Raw genomic sequence first — 20,586 nt, 5'->3', positions numbered from 1 at the left:
TTAAACAATGAATACTTTTTTCACTTCCGCCTTTATTCCTGTGAAGTGCATATTGTTTACCATTTCATGGAAAAGCCAGTTTGGAAAAGATAAATTTACAATGACACTCGATTGCAACAAGTAGGGACCAAGAAGCTCCTCACATGGACGAATCAGAGATACCGTAAATGGTCTTGAAGGACAAATAGAACTGTTCTATGAAAGGTACTAAGCACTATTTTAAAAAATGAGACTTATACATCATTATTTTCTAAGCTATCTCCCGGGAACTATCTACATCCAGCTAGCCTCGAAAATGATAGTTGTCCATTATCTTTCCTCAACTGTGAGTATTATTCCCCAGATGGTTATTGGTAATGATAATAATATCGGCATTAATGCAAGAAGAATAAGAAGGAAAGGAAGAACAAGAAAGAGCGGAAGAACAAGAAAGAAAAAAAAAGAGTTCTGGTAGTAAAAGCAGATAAAAAAAACACCCCGAACATAGAATAAGAAAGAGAAATTGAAAAAGAAAAAGAAAAGTCGAAGAAAATGTTTGAAGCAGAAATAGGACAAATTTCAGGTAGTTCCCATTTCAATCCCACGGGTCTGATGCACAAAGAGATGCAATCAAACACAACTCCAAAAATCAAATGCAACTTGATTACCAACCAATCAGAAGCGAGTATTTCACAATGAACAGCTCAGAGAGGTCTTTTGTGAACCGGGAAAGCGGATCGTCGTTAGATTCTGAGCTGACAAAAAAAATGCAAATATGTCGTTTGTCCGGAGTCCAGGGGAGTGTTTCATCAACATTTTCATCCGACAAGTTGTCAGATCTGACATCTTTCTCTGATGTTGATTGGCTGAGAGGTACTGTTACTATGGTAACTGTCGGATAAAATGTGCCTTGTCGGATAAAACGTCCGACAAGTCCTTTCATGAAACGCTCCCCAGGACGAAACTGTTGTTTTGATTCATTGATTTTCGACAAAGACTGCTAATTTATCATGAAGGGCATTTGACAATAGATTTTCTATGTTGTAGAACCCGTCCCAGTCGTGATTTGCGAAAACACTCTATTGATTTGGTCGAACGGGGGAAGGACCACGCAGAGTATTGATTCCTTGAATAAACTTTGAAATGAATGTGTCTAGAGAAAAGAAGAATTGGGATAAGCTCTAGTGTTTGTTCTTGTCACCATAACATGTGTTATCCTTTCATAAGTCCAAAGTGGACTATCGAGCGTGCAAACACGGATACTATAATGACCACTATAGGTGCCATTCTGACTGTAGATGAGTCTATTAGATCTGTAAATGTTCCTTACTTGGACCAAGCGGTCCAGACTGACCCTAACTGTAACAGAATATGACGTGAAGGATACGGAGCACATGCGCAGCCTTATTCATAGTCGTCATCAAATGATTGCAGGAATGGTCTCATCTAGAACTTGACATATTATAATACGATAATATATCACCAATCGGTGGACTGTACTTAGAAGAAGAAGAAGACATATTGCGCATCTATCGAATCAATTAATTGAGGTTCTCCCAAGAAGCAGTGCAACTTTCTCTTAATTACGGACGGCGTATGCGGGCTAATTTCGAGAAGAGTTCCCCATTTCTCGCGCGGATTCTCGAGAAGAAACAACCGGAATGGTGTCTTATCCTCAATAAAGTACATGTAAGTATATTTGATAACTATTTATGATATCGACATCATTCGAACCCATAATATCCAATTAATATTTAGTAAATTAAAAAAAGAAGGAATTCCCGCTAGGCAATGGATAATGATAAGCAAAGCATTCATAACTTGCGGCAAAGCTTATATTAAGGGAGACCTAAATGTCACAACAGATTATTGACGGATAAGGGAATGACTGAAAAATAATTATGTCAGCGTGGTTAGTGAAAACGAAGAAGGATTCATTTAGATAAATATGAACTGATTTTTAAGAGAATGAATGAAATGGTGTGGACAGGAGAGAGAGAGAGAGAGAGAGAAAGCAATTCTGAGGCATTTTATCTAATGCATAGGCATATACTTATGAACATGGGTGGTGTCAGTAGGTTTCATAGTAACTCCAGGCACAATTTTGTGAAATTATTTGTCTAATTTATTTCAAATATGGACGGTCGTTAACACGTGAATGAAATAATGATATCTCGGCCTCCAAATCAGATTTCATATATGGTAAACTATGACTCATCTTCATTTGCTTAGGAAAATCCACATGACACTCGATTTAGAGTAGATCTGCCTTCTGTGCAATCAATGACACAGGCATAATTTGGCATTATGATTGATGCAGTGTTTGTTTGACAAATAGATTCAGTTTAGGAAGTCTGCGAACGTCCACGGACCCGATAATCATCCACTTCTACGTAGGTTCCCTACTCTTAGCAATCCACAACGAAAGTGCCATCTAAGGTATTATCTTTTATCATTCAAAGACTAAATGTATATGATGATATACATTGCTAGTTATCGAGATGATAGCCTTGCACACTGATATCTCACAAGTAAAACATGTATAATGATCATGATGATCACTCTGTCTTCGGGAATATTATATATTATCACGTTGTTTTATTTCCGTATATAAAATAACACATAAAATGCATTTTACACAAAATTGAAATTGGTCAAAGTTATAATACAATAAGAAGTGGTAAGGATAAATAGCAAATAAATATACGACTGGTCGACCATGCGGCTGAAATATTGATTATACTGCTGCTGGTAATCAATGGAGCCTTCGCATAATTCCATTCAAAATAATTTTTACCAATATTTGACTTATCGGTTTAGATTTTGTGAATTGTAGTTCCATCTTTAATATGGTAGTAAGTTACAGATGTTGATAAGACAAGGAACACCCATTTAATTTTTCGCGCCGATGGGACAATTTTTTATTTTTTATTGCAAGCTTCCATGCCATTAGCTCCCGTTCCCAAATGAGGAACATTCCTTAATGCCAAATGTGTTTTAATAAAATCAGGGAAAAGCGAGATAAACATAATCAATTTGAAGTAAAAAGCAATGAAATAAAAAAGGCTATTCATTTTCAAAGATTTGTTCATGTGATATTATTGCGAACACTGAGCGCGTATATCCCAGGGGAGCGTTTCATCAACATTTATGTCCGACAAGTTGTCAGATCTGACAACTTTCCCCGATTCTGATTGACTGAGAGGTACTGTTGCTATGGTAATTGTCGGATAAAACAGGACTTGTCTGATGAAATCCTTTCATGAAACGCTCCCCAGGTGTGTAACGAAATGCATGCACATACAAACATGATACATGCTTCTATTGATTAATGCACACATGGATAACAGGTTCAACCAATAAAACCAAACGGGGCGTAGCATCTTCTGTATCTCATTTTTAACAGATCACCCAAGCCGTTCCCGAGCTCGTCTTGGCGTGGTGCAATTACCAAAATTACGCTTTGCACACCCTCGCCCACCCTCTAAAGATTTGTGCATTGTCCTTTCAGAATGTTGAGTTGTTTTTTCTTTCCTCTTCCTTCACAGCCACAGATTGGTGCGTCACAACAAAGGCAGCATCGACCGGTACCTATTCAGTTCGCTGGCCAGGAACATGCATGGGAACAATAGAAGATATTGATCGGAGCCAAGAGGCAGTCTAATCTGTTCCTCGTCAATTATTGATCGCTATTCATCCTTGGATTCCTGAAAGAAGATAATAGTCACGGAGCCCTATCATATGACTTATCAGGGTAAACCCTTCTGTTTTTATTGCGCCAGCATTAAAGCTACATGACAAAAACGACATTTGATCGTGGTATCTTAAGGTCGGAGTCGTCACTTTGCAGGAAATAAACCAACGATCGTGAGCATAGTTTTCTTTATGATTTAGGGTGATGGTAGACAGTAGTAGCTTCTTCTTCTTCCTCTGCTTTGATTGGCAAACAGTCATATTTCGTCATAGCGTACAAGTATTCGGTCATTAACATCAAGGTTTTCGGCGTTCTTCATAATGTTATTTGGCTGTACGGTTAATACATATTCTTCAAGCGTTTGATGATATATTTATCACAGACCGGATTTCTTTTATACATCTACATCTTTTCTGGTACTCTGCAACATCAACTCTGGGATAGAACTCTGACAATGAAAACTTAGCCTACGTGTGAATGGTTATACAGACTACATAGTTCTATAGGCCGGTTTAGTTGCAAGGTATCAAGATGTCAGCCCAGCGGATAGCAAGGAGAAAGATTTCGGCTGAGAAGCTTGCCTCGGCTGCCAAGACCTCCAACAACCAAATCGACGAGGAACTCGTCACCGACGATTATGAAACGAAGATGAAGTCGATAGACTTGAGGAACTGCATGGATAGGGTGGATGGCAACCTTTCCCCGGCCTCGATCAGGAGAAAGAACACGCGGTCGAAAAGCATTCAAAATTCTGACGTCATGTCACATGATGAGTCGATGACTTTCGCAAGAAGACAGGTACGATCAGCGTCAGATGGACATTTCACATTTGATGCGATGCAGAGGAGGTTGGGGTTGTCATCCGTGACGTCAGATGAAACATTCGACGAATCGGATGAGATAAATGATCACGTGGTGTCGGGAAGGAGCCAATTAGATGACTTGATTTCACCACGATCGTGGTCCGATATGATCGCGAATGACACTGCTATCGAGACAGAAAACAAGCCTCAACATAATGTGAATAATAATAATAATCACAAGAATAAACCTTCTACAGAAACTGGGCGAAGGAGTAGCAAGGGTGTGGTGAAAGGAATATACGTTGAAGATGTTACATTTCATGACGTCAATTCAAATCAACCAATCAGATCGTTTGAGGATAAAGATGACTTGATAACACCGCGTACGTGGGGTGAGATGGTAGCTGAAGATACTGCATCACGTTACCAAAACCGTAAGAGCAGCCAATCAGAACAAGGCCAAGGCTCACAACAAGTATGTGAAGATTTTATTTATTTATTTATTTATCTACTTATTTATTTGTTTATTTATTTATTCATTCATTATCATGATTATTCTTATTGATATTCTTATTTTATTGTATTGTATTGGTAGTACTAATTTTATTAATATTCTTATTCTTCTTCTTACTATTATTATTATATTGATATGGTGAAGAAAGAAAGCAATAAGGGTGGTTTGAACTAGGGTGATTTTCACCATGTACCTAGGTCCATGTTCTCACTGATCTGTATACTAATTTCACTTTTTGTCTCCCCAAATTACCCCCTTGAAAAAAGCCGGTGACGTCACTTAGTGTGTCCTGTATATACATATCTGTAATTGTGGCAAATATTAAAAACATTTTGCTTCTCCAGGCTACTGTATTACCATGCAGGGAACTAGCAAACTTGACTTGATTACCAATGTAGAATTGAAGTTTAAGTCCATGTTTTCATTTCACTTATCCTAACATTCCCTTTTCTACAAAGGATTCGTCACACAGAGAAGGAAGTGAGCAGCTGGATTTTTTGGCGTCCTCGATAGAGTTTGCCTGGCCTAAGGACCTACCTTGCAACGGATCGCTATCACGTGATTGCGTTACACCGGAAACTGACGATGATCAGCCGAAGGCATCCTGGGAAAAATCAAACGGCTTTGCTAGGTTGGAATGGAATCTGCGCATGTTGAAGAGGAACCTGGTAAGGTTTGGCTTTATCACATCGACATAAAAGAGACAGTAAAGCGCCGCTTTAGTTGATGGGGCTCCTGAACGCTTTGCGAATATTTCGCAAGGACATGAATATAAAAAAAATGACTCCAACATTCATTTTACGCAACAAGAATGCGCAAAATTTTTGTTTAAAAAAAAAGCTTTTTCAGTTGTTTGCGAGTACTTTTTTTTTATTTTCAAAATTTCTTCTGAACGAAACGCGACTCCAAGCGACACCACGAACAATGATATTGGCGAAGCTGTTATTGGCGAAGTTAAGAGCATGTTTTCTGCCCTTTTGTCGCATAAAAAAACGAATGTTTGACTTTGCAATTTTGGGGGCATTTGTGTCCATGCAAAACCTTTTCAAAGCGTTCGTGAGCCCCATGAAAGCAGTACCGGTCAGAGAGCGAGGACAATTGCGCCAACGCCAGAATATTGGTTAGTCCTTAAACTCGAATGAACATGATGCTTGTTGTTTTGTTTGTGAGTTGCAAGCTGATTTTTCTCGTCAATAAACAAACAAGAGTCAGAAATTGTATGACATTGAATATTATCACGGTAGATATTTCACACTTTTTTCAATCAGTTCCAAATCTGCATTTTGTTTGCCAACATTCAGCATGGGAGAACAGGCAATTCATAGTAACGTTATTTGCTTCAAGTTCATGTGAACATTGATTTTTGTCCAAGAAGACATCAAGTGTATTGAAAATATCTGTAAAATGACAAAAGCAGCTGCAAGGTCTTTGTCGAAAATTTGTAAGCCGGAGCAGCATTTTCGTCACAAGCTTTGGAGCGCTAACGAAACAGGCCAGAGTCTGCTGTTTTGACTAATTTTCGACAAAGATTTCTTGGTTGTACTTTGTCATGAAGAGCATTTGACAATACATTTTCTATGTTTTCGAACCCTCCATACCTCCCGGAGCGAACAATAATTATTCCCTACTAACCGCTCCATCCCGATCAATAATAAATGACATACTATAGGTTGATTTGGCGTTGGTTTTGCCCGTGCATCTGCCCACCATTCGTTAGGCTTCTCTAAGTTTATTTCACAATTCTATGTTTCTACAGTTAGCAATGAGAAAAACGGACCAGAAGATATTTCGCCAGCTCCTGAGTAATTACGAGACGATTGGCCACTTGTCTGATCACGTGACATTTTCATCGGAAACGCCTTCGCCGTTGCCACCTTCATCTTCCCCATGTCCACTCACTTCGAGGTCAACTCCGAGTAGCCCCGAGAAATGCCGATCATATTCGTCCATTACGCCGATGACAACTCCGGGAGATACCGAACTGTTCCGAATCATCCGAGAAGCTCTGGATCAGCCAGGGGCTTTGAACATTCGACATATTGTAGAGCAGTTATCCCCGATAAGGCGACGAAGGAGTAGCGAACCGACTCCGGTAGAATACGAAGATCTTCCTCCGGATTTTGGCGAGGAAGATGATGAGGAATTAGAAGGCATGTATACTTTTCATTTGGATTCTATCTGCAAAATTCTTCGCATATCATCTTATAATGCATCACTTTTCAATAACAGCTTAATAACTATGATAATAATTTATCTCGTGGTTATCAAATGAATGAAGAATTTTGAGGGAAATACTAGATATGCCAGAAGGAGCAAAAGTTCTAAAAGTTGCAGTTTGACTTTTTTCATTAAAAAAATTGATATTTGGCTAGATTTAGACATAAGGTTCAGAAAGTAACATAATATAATTTCCCTTTATTTTTCTATTTTTTTTCGTGGTCGTGAGAATTTATAGGCGGTCATAGCCCCCTCCCCCCCAGCCTCAGTCTATACGGCAGTGGTTTCCACGCATTGTATAAAAGTTACACAACCTCGTTCATCATGATAAACATTACTGATACTAACTACTACGGTCAACTTTTTTAATGCCGTTGAATTTTAAACTGCTGCCTAATGTGTACACATTGAATGGTTCGTCAACAGTGGAAAACAATAATAACTCGAAGATAAAATAAGTTCACATTTTCACGATTTTATTTTATTTCATTTTTGTTTTCCTTTCCAGACCTCTTGAGTCTGTCCTGTCCAGTATTCAAAGAACCGAAAGCCCCGATGAATCACCACGGCAGCAGTGGAACCAAACTATGACACACATGATATAAATCCATAGACTCCCAAGAATGCTAAGACCAGGGCATTATTGATACGCTTACGAATTAATTCTAGATTGTCTTCACCAAGGGAAAATAGTAAAGGGATGTAAAGTATCAAATGGCACTGTAATTGCAAAAGCTCAACCCCAGGCGATTGAGTTTTGCATGCGTTGGTAATCTGCAGCTGGCAAATCTCTGACAACTCTGTTTGTACGTACTCCTATATATCCTCTGAAGGAGGGCGCTATGAGATTATGACGTCATATGAGTAAGGTCTATATGAAGTTACAATCTCATTTAAATTTCGGAAAAAATGTAAATCATTGTTATGTCAGGGTGGTCTTCCCCCTTTACGTGCTACTTTCAGCTATGTATCTGCACACGGTGAAGTTGGTCTTTATTAATTTGTTTTATACAACGCTGCTTACTCTCTGAACTGTTTACAGTTGTTGTTTAACAAATATTTAACATTAAACAAACTCTGTTCTTAAACATTTAAACACTTGTTAAACTGTTAAAAAAAACTGTCGAAATTCACATATAGCAAACGGCGTTGTATAAAATTTTAAACAACGTTTTACCATGCATTAGCTAGTCTGGTATGCCTCGATCATACCTGAAAAATATAAAAGGTGGTGTTTTTGTTCATAAGGTATTCTAAGTTGTTCTTAAAAAAACTACAGCAGCCATGAGTATTTTTGTCTTCATTAGCATAATTATGAAATTAGCAAATGGAGCATGATTGGATATATTTTTAATGTTAACCCCGGTGGAGGGGGGGGGGGAAGAGAAATTATTCATTCACTGCTATTTATTTATTTCACATAATTTTCCATTTTAATTTTTTTCAGTTGTCCTGAATATAACGATTAGCATAATTCATTATCATATGGAAAAAAATATAAATTAATATTCAACAAAAGTGTATATGGTCTTAGGCCACATAGTTGCTATCAATCCTCATTTGATATTTCACCAAAATTATTAACAGCGTAAGTTTTGGACTTTTGTTTCATTTTTTTTTTCATTCCAAACGTAACTTCACCTGGGATAGGCCACTGCATACAATTTATAATTCACTCATTCAAGCTCAATGGTTTTGTGTTTAGTGTGGAAGTTCAGTGGTTTTAGAGAGAATATAGCCTATATATTTTTCATTACAAAGATTCGCATGGAATTACAATACAAGAACTCTGACAGAGATAAGTATGAATATAAGAGTACAGCCAAGGAGAGCGTTTCACTGAGAATTATCGGCTGACAAATTGTAAGATTTGATAACTTTCCTTGTCGGATAAAGCTCTAACAACTCACTTCATGAACCACTCCCCTGGTCAATGAGATCAATCAGGTAGGGCCTACAGATGTGTTACGATGTGTAACGATGTGTTACGGTGTGTTACGATGTTTAACGATGTGTAATGACAACAAAATTAATTCTGACAGTATCAAACAATTTATTATTACAAATGTATCTCTCATTCCCATTTGATGATATAACATTAAGAATTGTGTGCCAAATAATTCTGGAGAAATTAAATGCTATTCGAAAAACACTATTTCCTGTTTGATTTCATCTGTTTTCAAAACAGCCCTCTATGTATTTTAATTTTATGATTTATATACCTCGTTCCCTCTGTTGTGCAATCTATTACGAACGCTATCACGATGCCGATTGGCCTTTCGTAACTGATCGCCAAACTTGTTTAACCCTTCATAATTGTTCTTCGATCAATACAAATTGTCACGACTGATTGTATAATATGATCTGGTACGATCATCACTACGAATAATCCACGATTAACACCACCGTTTTAATCGTGTCGCAACAATGGGAACTATATAGGTATTAGGAGATGCTTGAGGTTGGCGGTAATACCTCGTTCCCGCTGTCAAGATTCTTGCCACGATTAATACGATGGTATTAATCGTAGAGTTATCGTAGCAGATCGTATCCGATCACATCATCAGTCTTGGCAATAATATTGATTGTAGAAAATTTTTGAATTATGGTCTTTAAAAAATCGCGACCATTTCGGAAAGGACAAATTAAACGTGAAGTTCGCGACGGATTCTATCTGAGCATGCGCGAACGTTACTGCAGTCCTTTATCCTGATTTTTGTGAGAGTTTGGTAGAAAAAAAGCGTTGATGTTGTTAACAGATTGGGATACTCTACATGCGGAATTCGGATCTCTCTTGCATGCAAGGATTAGTCGATTACTCCTTTACCTTTAATCTAAGTGGAAGTGGCATCTAATGGTTTTGCTTTTCAGGAATCTGATGCAGACACAAACAGTGAAGTCTTTTCTTATTTCAAAATGATAGGCCTACAAGTGACCATACGAAGTACTGTGATTGCGAACATGACAAACTTAAACACAACATCTATCTACCACCATCATCATCATCAACACCACTATCAACACTACCAACAACTACCGCCACCACAATTGCTGCGTGTCGGTATGATCACTCCACTGCAAAAACACTAGTGTTAATTTAACACCAGTCCAGTATCTTTATCGGAAAACACCAGAAAGGTGTTGAAACAACACCGGATAGGCATTTAAGCAACACCAATCAATGTTAAAACAACATCGGTTTGATTCATGTTCTTTCAACACTTCCCCGGTTTTTTCAGATGTGGATACCCGACGAGTGTTTTGCAGTGTACGCCATCATCAGTATACAAAAACCACCCCCCCCCCCCGAAAAAAAGAGACTTTGAAAGTACACACATTCAAATATCGCGGACGTTTTTATCCGGTTCGTAGCAAACGTGAAACAAACAGTGAAATTTGTTTACGATTGAGCGATTCTGCTTTCTAACAGAATAATTATGAATGTATTTTCTTCATGAATATAACCATGGCATTCGTATAACAATATTAATATTTACGATCATCAGAAGACAGAAACAAGTGGAACGCCTCTGGCAGTCTCGCCTGCATTACGCCATTCAATATAGCAGCAGCGCTGACTTTGAAAAACAACTATTGAATAGTTATTTACAAAAACCCCACTATTCGTACGATAATAAAATACTTTGTTCATTAACCCTAAATGTCCTTTGACCTTGGTCATGTGACCTGAATCTCAAGCAGGATGTTCAATGATACTTGATTACTCTAATGACTAAGTTTCATGAACTAGATCTTCAACTTTCAAAGCAATTCAGCAAATACCTTCAACATTGCCAAGTTCGTTGACCCAAAATGAACTTTGACCTTGGTCATGTGACCTGAAACTGCACAGGGTGTTTGATGATACTTAATTGCTCTTATATTTCATTAACTAGATCTATATACTCTCAAAGTTATGATGGCAATTCAACTAATTCCCCCAACATAATCTAAGTTCATTGACCCTAAATAACCTTTGACCTTGGTCATGTGACCTGAAACTCACAAAGGATGCTCAGTGATACTTGATTACTTGGTCTCCTTCCCTTCCGATTTCATCGTATTATTGTATTATAAAAATAAATTGATTTAAATGTTATATTTTGTCAATATGTATATTGAACTATCACTGTAAATGTGAAAAGATTGAAAGAGGAAATAAATGAATTGAATTGAATTACTCTAATGTCCAACTTTCATGAAGCAGATCCATAAACTTTCAAAGTTATGATGAAAATCAACAAATACCCCCAAGCATGGCCAAAGTTCATTGACCCTAAATGACATTTAACCTTGGTCATGTAACCTAGGACTCAGGCAGGATATTTAGTATTACTTGATCACCCTTATGTCCAAGTTTCATGAACTAGGCCTATATACTTTCTAAGTTATGATGACATTTCAAAAACATAACCTTCGGTTAAGATTTTGATGTTGATTCCAGACCTGAACACGGTCTAAGTTCATAGACCCAAAATGACCTTTGACCTTGATCATGTGACATCAGACTCTGGCAGGTTGTTCAGTACTACTTGATAACCATTATGTACAAGTTTCCATAAACTAGTCCCATATACTTTTTAAGTTATGATGACATTTTAAAAACTTAACCTTCGGTTAAGATTTGATGTTGAAGACGCCGACGCCACCGCCGCCGCCGTCGGAAAAGCGGCGTCCATAGTCTCACTTTGCTATACAGGCTAGTCAAAAACCGTTGGACACGTGCATCAACTGATCAATGAGTGCAAATTTAATTCAAATAAAATGGTCTTTAATGAAATACATACATGTACAAATTGATAATTACATATGAAAAACAGGCGTAGCTGTATTAGTCATGTTTACATTTCATTTATTACCACAATATATACATTTATACCTAAAATGCTGTAACAATATTATGAGAAAATACGATTCTAAAGTTTTCGCAAGAGACCGTGGTATGACTTCGGTCGCACAATTTAAATGAAAGGAATACGCGTAGCAAAAATGAGATGTTCTTTAAAATGTGATTTCGTAAGGGAATTCACTCTCCGTACAAAGCAATTCTTAACATTTAAAAACAGAAGAAAAAAAGAAATGGAAATAAAATTTCAACATATTGAAAAAAAGTCGGCAATGTTATAGCTGTTTGGACCCTTGAAATTTCGCCGATATGCAGTCAATTTGAAAATCCCAAACATTGGAATAACGCATGATATAATTTTTCCCGATGTTTCTTTGTCATAGCAAAAAGCAAAAACAAAACAAAAATAAAATCAGCCAGGGAGATTAGTAAATTTCTGCATGCTTTTTCAACGGTTTATCATTATAATATAAAAACAAGTTATCAAACAAAAACACACAAAGAAAAAATATATTGATGAAGTCCTTCTTGTGCTTCTTAAAGTATGATTGTAAAAACATTGATGGGTATACTTCATGATTAGATTCAGGAGACACCTGTTAGTACGAGTAAAAAAATTCGGAAATTGAAAATGTAAAATAGAGAAAGAGAGGGAATGGGGGAGAGAAGAAGAAAATAAAGATTCTGTATGTCTGAGAGGTTACTCACAATTGCAAATTTACTCAGTTTACTAGAACGTGCATGATACCCACCAGCGAAATTGCTTATGCTTATGCAAGACAGTATAGGTCAACACAATTGAATGAAATTGAATTTAACACTGAGCATGCGTAAACTTGTCCTCCGCAATATCCATCTCGGAAAGGATATATAATTATAGGGATTGAAGAGTTTTTAACGTTAAGTGAAATGCTGTGCATGTGGAGAGGTGAAATTGATGCAAGAAGTATTTGCCGATTTCCCATCAAGAACTGCAGCAGTGAAAACTTTTGCAATATGTCTAGCCTTGTCGGCACAACGGTGGCGTCTGAAATTCTGACTGATGTCGTTACCCTGGTCACTTTAGCAGGAGACGGTGAGGACATCGTCCTGTCGAGTCCTTATTCTCCGGACGTCGTTATTGTATTATCCTTGGTCATAGCCGTGGTCATCTTCATGACCGTTATCGGGAATCTCTTCGTCGTCATCGCGTTCTGCACGACAACCAAACTCCGCACTTACAACAACTATTTCATTTTGGGTCTGGCCATCGCCGACCTGTTGGTCGGTGCAGTCGACATGCCTCTCTTCGCCGTCGTCATCATCATGGGACGATGGCCGTTCAGTGCCGTCTTTTGTGACATCTTCTCCTTCCTCGACCACGCGTTTACATATACGAGCATGGTACTCGTAACCCTCATCAGCCTCGATCGTTGCGTTGCTGTATCGGACCCTTTCCGACATCGTCAACACTGGCGACGACGGTCCCGTGCAATCCTCATCATCGCAATCGGTTACATTCTCCCGTTCATCTGGTTTGGTTACCTGTGACGACACTCTGGCAGATCATCAACGGCAATGACCAAAGGCCCTTTCCTGAAGATGTCTGTGAACCCTTGTACTTCCAGAGTGTCGTTGCAAGCTTTGTCCTGCCCATGGTTTACTTCGTCATCCTCTATATCCTAACCACCGTCCTCTGTGCCAAAATTTACGCCGTGATTAGAAAATTCTACAAAGGGCGAAAGAAGATGAGACTTGCAACAGGGATCGCGCAGTCTCCGTCTTCCACTGTCGACCGGCCAAGTGACCCTGGAACTGGCAATATAACTGCATCGGTACAGACATCGGCTGCAACTGAGAGTGTTGTCGTGGTTGTTGTAAAGAATGACGTAAAAAAGGCAAAGGAAATTGGCACTGAGAGCATGAAAGGTTTGCCATAAATATATTTAAAGTATTCATAAACGATTATATTCTTGTATTGAAATACTATCTTATTGCAGGCTTAAATTGGTAGCTGAAATTTTAAAATTGGTTATAAGTATTGTGAATAATATTTCTCTTGCATTAGGCCCGATTATAAATCCAGTTAAATGTGTCAGTTAATAAGCACAAAGAGGGCTCAATGCCCAAATCATAACTAGAAAGAATCGTATATACCATTATGATGGTATTACCTGACTGAAAAATAAATCGTTGACCAATTGATTATTAAAAAATTGCATTATAATCACCCGTTGCTGTTGCTAAGTTTGGACAGGATTCATTTACTATAATGTATATACCTGCACGTATATATTGTGTATATATTGAATTATTTTTAGTGATGTTGCTTAAGCATAATGGAAGAGTTAGCAATAATGTCATTAATCATGTTAATGGGTGTAAACTCATTTTCTAGTTTTGGTTTCCGGAAAACACAATCATTTAGATATTATACGAGAGAGCGGAGAGATACACAAATTGGTTTCAATCCCAAATATTATTATGCGCGTTAATATAGATATTATGTAATGAACTCGTGAGTAAGATGGAGGACCGTCAAAAATGCATTTATATACTGGCTAAAATGTATTAACAGTCACCCCTATTTTGTTATAAATAGTATGAATATTCGACCGCGTATACCTCAAGATTTCCTAGTTTTCTGAGATCACCATACACAAGGGCGGAGGCTGGCTGGTTTGAGCATTGGGAGGTGCACATCTTGGGGAGGTGGAACTAAAGTTTAGAAAACCAGCTGCTGAAAGCAGAATAAAGGCCTCAAATTTCGTTTTGCTTGCAAGTGTCGGAACTCCTCTGCCTCGGCGCACCCCCAGCCCACGCCCTTGATGCATCCTCAAATGATGTTGATATCAAGCTATTTGTCTACGTAAAATGCGAGAGAGCGAGACGAGCAAGGAATGATGAGATTCATGTCTTTAGAAAAATATGCTATGTATGTACTTTATTAAAAATTATACATTGATTAATCACCTGAATTGGTGAACTTCCCTGATTTTGAAAATAATTTTGCATCATCAATGATACAGTTAATAGGGAGTTTGACTGGATCAGGACGTCCAGGACGAAACCGCTGTTTTGATTCACGAGCTTTCGACAAAGACTTCTTGGCTGTTCTTTGTGAAGAAGGGCAATTGATGATAATTTTGTTTGTTCTAGAGGAATAATGTAACGCTATCAATAGTTGGTTGTTTTACGTACTTCCATGACCATAATTTTGGTATAGAGCCTGATGAAAGAATTACATGACATTTGCTCCGCTGTAAATTTCACACACTAATCGAATGACCAAATTCAATCCTGGATTTATACACTTTCATAAGCTTAACCATGTTAACCATAAACCTAACATAAAACCATATTACAACCGTAATCCAAGCCTTATATCTTAGACAAAATGCAGCCCGGGGCAATTGTCGCCGGAGCATATGTCGTGTCACCGACGATGTGGGAGCTTCACGTACCACATCTGCATGAATTGATTCAAAGTATCAAAAGGTATGGTCAAATGAATACCCGAAAATCGGCCTGGTGGGTGTTTCATAAAGCTGTCCGTAAGTTAAGAGTGACTTTAAGAACGACTGGTGATCCTTTCTTTTGATAAATGGTATACACTAAAATGTTCATTGGTGATGATTTAGCGCATAAGAAAGGTTCATCAGTCGTTCTTAAAGTCGCTCTTAACTTACGAACAGCTTTATGAAACAACCCCAGATTCCAAACAATTATGGGTTAATATAGATATTCATACATTACGTGTTAGGACCATGTGGACCATTTTCGTGCCAAATCTAAGTTGTGTGTGTCTTGCTCCACCGCGACGGGATATGGTATAAAAAGCGCTGAAATGCATAAGATGAATAAATAAATAAAACTGCTTATTGTGACTTCATCGTTTTGGTTTAGCTGAAGCTATTTGACATACATGCAATTTAATATAATTATTTTTTCATACGCAGGCGTTCGTACCTTGGCCTTTATCGTTACTGCAATGTGGATAGCATGGTTCCCGGCCGTAATCGTCACAATGACGTCACCATTTTGCCCCACGTGCGTGCCGAGTGTCGTCTATTCGGTAAGTACATGTCAGTGCATTGGCAAGTTGTTCCATAAACATGATAAAGTTGCTTTTAAGCCTGCATAACACAATTTTAGAGTGTAGTGAGGTTTCACGCACGGTACACCACGTATCTTTCTTGGGCAATAATATTGTTGGTCCTGGAAAATAATAATAATAATATTCCGCATTTATATAGCGCTTAATACATCGGAACGACGTCTCTAAGCGCTTTACAGACATATTATTACCCCGGTCATCGGATCCTTGCATGCCTTCATACAATGTATGCACCTTCTCCACTCCCTGGGGAGCATTCCAACAAGAGTTCCAAGACTCAATTGCTAGGCATACTACATATAGGCTTTCACATCCTACCGGGTACCCATAATGGGGCGGATCCAGCTTTTTATAAAGGGGGAGGTTGGGGTGGTATGCGAGGGAGCGTAGCGACCGAGTCCAAGCGAGCGGAGCGAGCGAGGGGGGAGGGTGTGGGAGGGGGGTGTGCCCCCTCCCACAGTAGGGAAATTTTTTGAAAAATAAATACATATAGAAATAGAATAAAATAAAATTACAAGTTTAAAAAAAAAGATAAGATTAAAAGAAATGGTCCCCGGATTTTTTTTTTGGGGGGTTGCAACCCCCCCAACCCCCCCTCTAGATCCGCTTCTGCCATTTAACACCTGGGTGGAGAGTGGCAAAGTGTGGATTAACGCCTTGCCAAATGACGCTAGGCCATGGTGGGATTTGAACACACGACCCTCTGATTACAAGGCGAGAGTCAGAACCGCTACACCACGACGCTTCCACCCAAAAAGACCACCCAAACTCGATGTTTCGACAAACATATTCTTGTCGTCTTCAGGAGAATCGATCCATAATTCAGTGTCCTGGGAACGATTTTTTTAAAGAGGGGATGGTGGTTGGTTATCAAACAAGCCCCCCCCCCCCCCCCCCCCCCAAATTAAAAAAAATAATTAAATAAATGTTTTTCAATCCAAAATAATGAAGGAGGATTGGGGAATATTTCAACATTTTAGCATACCAACCTAATTTCCAGGGTGCGGCGTATGGTTTATAACATACGGTGCATACCCAGAATTATCTTGGGGGGGGGGGCACTCCTACCGCCAGCATCCCAGATCTAGTTCTGAAGGAAGGCCATGTAACAACGCAGTATAATGAGTTTAAATGTGGGAGAACCGTTCGTCGAGTTTTGTCGCGTTGTACCGAAATATAGATGGACTCCAGTACACTGAGGGTGAGTATCTACTCGATCTGAAGTAGATATGAACTGCTGACTACTGACTATTAAATAACTTTTCTGATGCGTATAGGGTGGATTGCAGACCATTGATTGGCAGTTTGAGATTGGCCATGCAACTAAAAGTTACTTCGAAAAAAAAACCTTTGCACTTGCGCAGAATAGCTAGTCCCTGTCTTATGTATGCGCATACCATTTTAGGGACAATTACAAGTTCGACACAGAAGTTGCGTCGCATTTTAAAGCCAATATGAAAACCAAACCGTGACTATCAAACTGATTTTACAACTTCCGGGTAACATTTTGTTACTGAGAACGATCCTCGCTGTCTTGAGCAACCTGATTCACCTAAAAGTGGCGAATCGCGATCACTTTATTTCAAAGCAATGAATCGGCGCATTTTGATTGACCTGGGGGGCGTTTCATGAAAGGACTTGTCGGACATTTTATCCGACAAGTACCAGTTTATCCGACAGTTACCATAGGAACAGTGCCTCTCAGCCAATCAGAATCAAGGAAAGATGTCAGATCTGACAACTTGTCGGATGAAAATATTGATGAAACGCTCCCCAGATCATATTCTTGCAAAATTAATATTTGATACAAACATTTTAACCGAGGGGGGACGACTAGGAAATAACAATTGAAAACAATGTACATCAACACGACGAATACATTATGTGGGAAAACATAAGAACAAAGTAACAACTTAATTTGATAAATGGAGGCTATGCAGATTAAAGGGACTAAAACCTATGATAAATATGAAGGAAAAAAGTTATTTTGATTCTGACAAAAAATGAACAGTCTCAAAATTATCATTGCTGACCAAAATTGCAAAAGCATGATTTAATATTACCGAGAATAGCAAACACTAAACACAGAAAGTCATGTATGGGACTACACTATGCACGCACAAATTCTCGACCCTATTGATTCAACAGTTTTGAACCAATAAAGTGTAAGGGTATCATGAATACGGATGTCAGAGGGAGTAGAAAAGTCATGGTATGGATAGATAAAGGTCAAGTTCACCCTAGCAAAAAGTTTGCATTGAATAAATAGAAAAAAATAATACTAGCAGAAAATTTCATCAAAATCGGATGTAAAATAAGAAAGTTTTGACATTTTAAAGTTTCGCTTATTTTTCACCAAAAAAAAGACTCAGTAACATGCAAATGAGACAGACGATGATGTCCCTCACTCACTATTTCTTTTGTTTTTTATTGTTCGAGTTACACAATATTTCATTTTTTACAGATTCGACAATTAAAGACCAACCTGACTGAACCATATAGCAATAAACCGATGCCAATCCCACATGTTCAGACAGGAATGAATTGTTGTTTCACTTGATAATGTGGACAAAATTAGAATATTTTATAGTTCATATAATAAAATACAAAAGAAATAGTGAGTGGATGATGTCATCACTATCCTCGGTTGCATACCAACCAGGATGTGCATATAACTGTTTTGTGAAATTAAGCGAAACTTTAAAATGTCATAATATTTTACACCCGACTTTGATAAATTTTTCAAGATTATGCTTGTTGGATTTTTCTCTTTTTATTCAAATCAAGGTTTTGTTAGGGTGGACTTGTCCTTTAAATAATCCCAGTCGTGTGAGTTTTACTTTTACTCTTGGCAAGTATTGCAGAGTGACTGGTTTTTCAAAGCGATCGCGGAAGGTCATTTTATCTATACAAGGGGACATAAAACCCCTTTTTAACTTTATAAATTCAATAAAACCGTATCAACCGTACTGATATCGATTTAGAGGGGGAAAATCTGTTTTATCAAGTCTCAGAACTTTTGTTAGTATCATTGGTGGTTTCTAGAGAATAATAAAAAGAAATGTCGGAAAATTGCGGAATTCGATTTCTAGACGAATATCATTGAAAATCAGAATGGCATCGAAAAGTATGATACAAAAAATATTTTTTATAAGGAAGTTTGTCTAAATATATTTTGCTTGATTTTCTTGGCACATTCAAAATAGCGTTTTCAATATCTCAGTGGCTGATATAAAACATAATGACACATTTCTTTGCTGCCCTACTTTAATTGTCAAGCTTTTCAATGATAATTGCATATATTTTACGAGTAGATTGGCTCTTCCATTTTAATTTCCTTCTACATGTATTACAAAAGAGTGGTATGATATTCAGTACAACCTGCGCTATTTGGGTAGCATTTATATTTTTTAAATGTCACACGTGGTATTGGCCCCTGGTACCAATTTTCTTCGGTATAATGGTTATTTGGTGTTTATAAATTTCATTTTCAATATCATATGAAATTTTGTATATTCTGGCAAATTGATTTTCCCTCAGGAGGGGGAGGAGGAGGAGGGGTGAGAGGAGGAGGAGGGGGAAGAGGAGGAGGTGAAGATGTTGGTGCACTTTTTTGGGGTATTTTTTACATTTACAGATGCATTTTATAATCTCATGAATATGAAGTTTCCTGAAGTGAATAGAGTTCTATAAAATGAATTTGGTTGTGGTTGATATCTTCTAAGATTCTGAAGAACACATACTCTATTTATGATACAGGATTGGCCCACAGGTTGGTTGATAGCACCTTTGTTGCAGTGAGTTTTCTCAAACACTACTCAGACGCATTCTGGAACGTTGAGAATCTATTGAAAATGTCCGTCAAATTACACTCTAAAAACAAATCAGTAAAAAATGACTAGTTAATAGGGTCAACTGGGTGCAACTGTTATTCTAGTAATATTTGACTATTTTCTAGTCGTACTTTACTAGAACAGAGTTATTTCTAACTAGAATATAATTATGTCAGAAATATGACTAGCATATCAGTTGCACCCAACTGACTCCTTGACTAGTCAATTTGACTGATTTATTTTAAGAGTGTACAATTAACAGCTTGGAGGTCATTGTCGAAAAAGAAATGTGGGAACCGGGACAGCTGCAGATCGTCCCAAGATTTGTAGCTGATGAAAACTTGTAAATATGTCGTTTGCCCAGAGGCCAGAACGACACCACTGTCTTGATTCACCGATTTTCTCAAAGGCTACTTTGCCATGAAGGGCTTATGGCAAGATAATTCTCAACGTTCCAAAACGCGTCTGCGAAGTGTTTGTGAAACCTCCCTAATGTCATATAACAGAATATATAAAAGTCTACTATAACGCTATACTTTCAATGACATCCCATCGGACGGTGGTATCTAGTCTGCAGGCACAGACCCTTGGTTATCGGAATTCG

General features: G+C 38.1%; 2 protein-coding genes across 3 annotated transcripts; both read left to right on the top strand.

Moving 5' to 3' along the window:
- The first annotated feature begins 1,102 nt into the window (after window positions 1-1,102).
- Window positions 1,103-9,362, top strand: LOC129283171 (uncharacterized). 2 transcript variants are annotated; one of them, XM_064113810.1, is made up of 6 exons: window positions 1,139-1,668; window positions 2,318-2,418; window positions 3,528-4,951; window positions 5,449-5,658; window positions 6,747-7,140; window positions 7,716-9,362. In XM_064113810.1, the coding sequence occupies exons 3-6, from the start codon at window positions 4,205-4,207 to the stop codon at window positions 7,796-7,798; spliced, it is 1,434 nt and encodes a 477-aa protein (XP_063969880.1). In that variant the 5' UTR covers window positions 1,139-1,668; window positions 2,318-2,418; window positions 3,528-4,204; the 3' UTR covers window positions 7,799-9,362. The 2 variants fall into 2 exon arrangements, with proteins under 2 accessions (XP_054774983.2, XP_063969880.1); XM_054919008.2 differs by lacking the exon at window positions 2,318-2,418 and having other exon boundaries at window positions 1,103-1,668.
- Window positions 9,363-13,049: 3,687 nt separating this feature from the next.
- On the top strand, window positions 13,050-13,583 carry LOC135157671 (histamine H3 receptor-like). The gene has a single exon (XM_064114068.1). The coding sequence runs from the start codon at window positions 13,050-13,052 to the stop codon at window positions 13,581-13,583; it is 534 nt and encodes a 177-aa protein (XP_063970138.1).
- The last annotated feature ends 7,003 nt before the right edge of the window (window positions 13,584-20,586 follow it).

Source organism: Lytechinus pictus, chromosome 19 (assembly GCF_037042905.1).
Source record: "Lytechinus pictus isolate F3 Inbred chromosome 19, Lp3.0, whole genome shotgun sequence".
NCBI lineage: Eukaryota > Metazoa > Echinodermata > Echinoidea > Temnopleuroida > Toxopneustidae > Lytechinus > Lytechinus pictus.
The sequence above is the reverse complement of the archived record's forward strand: the minus strand, read 5'-3'. Positions and strand labels throughout refer to the sequence as shown.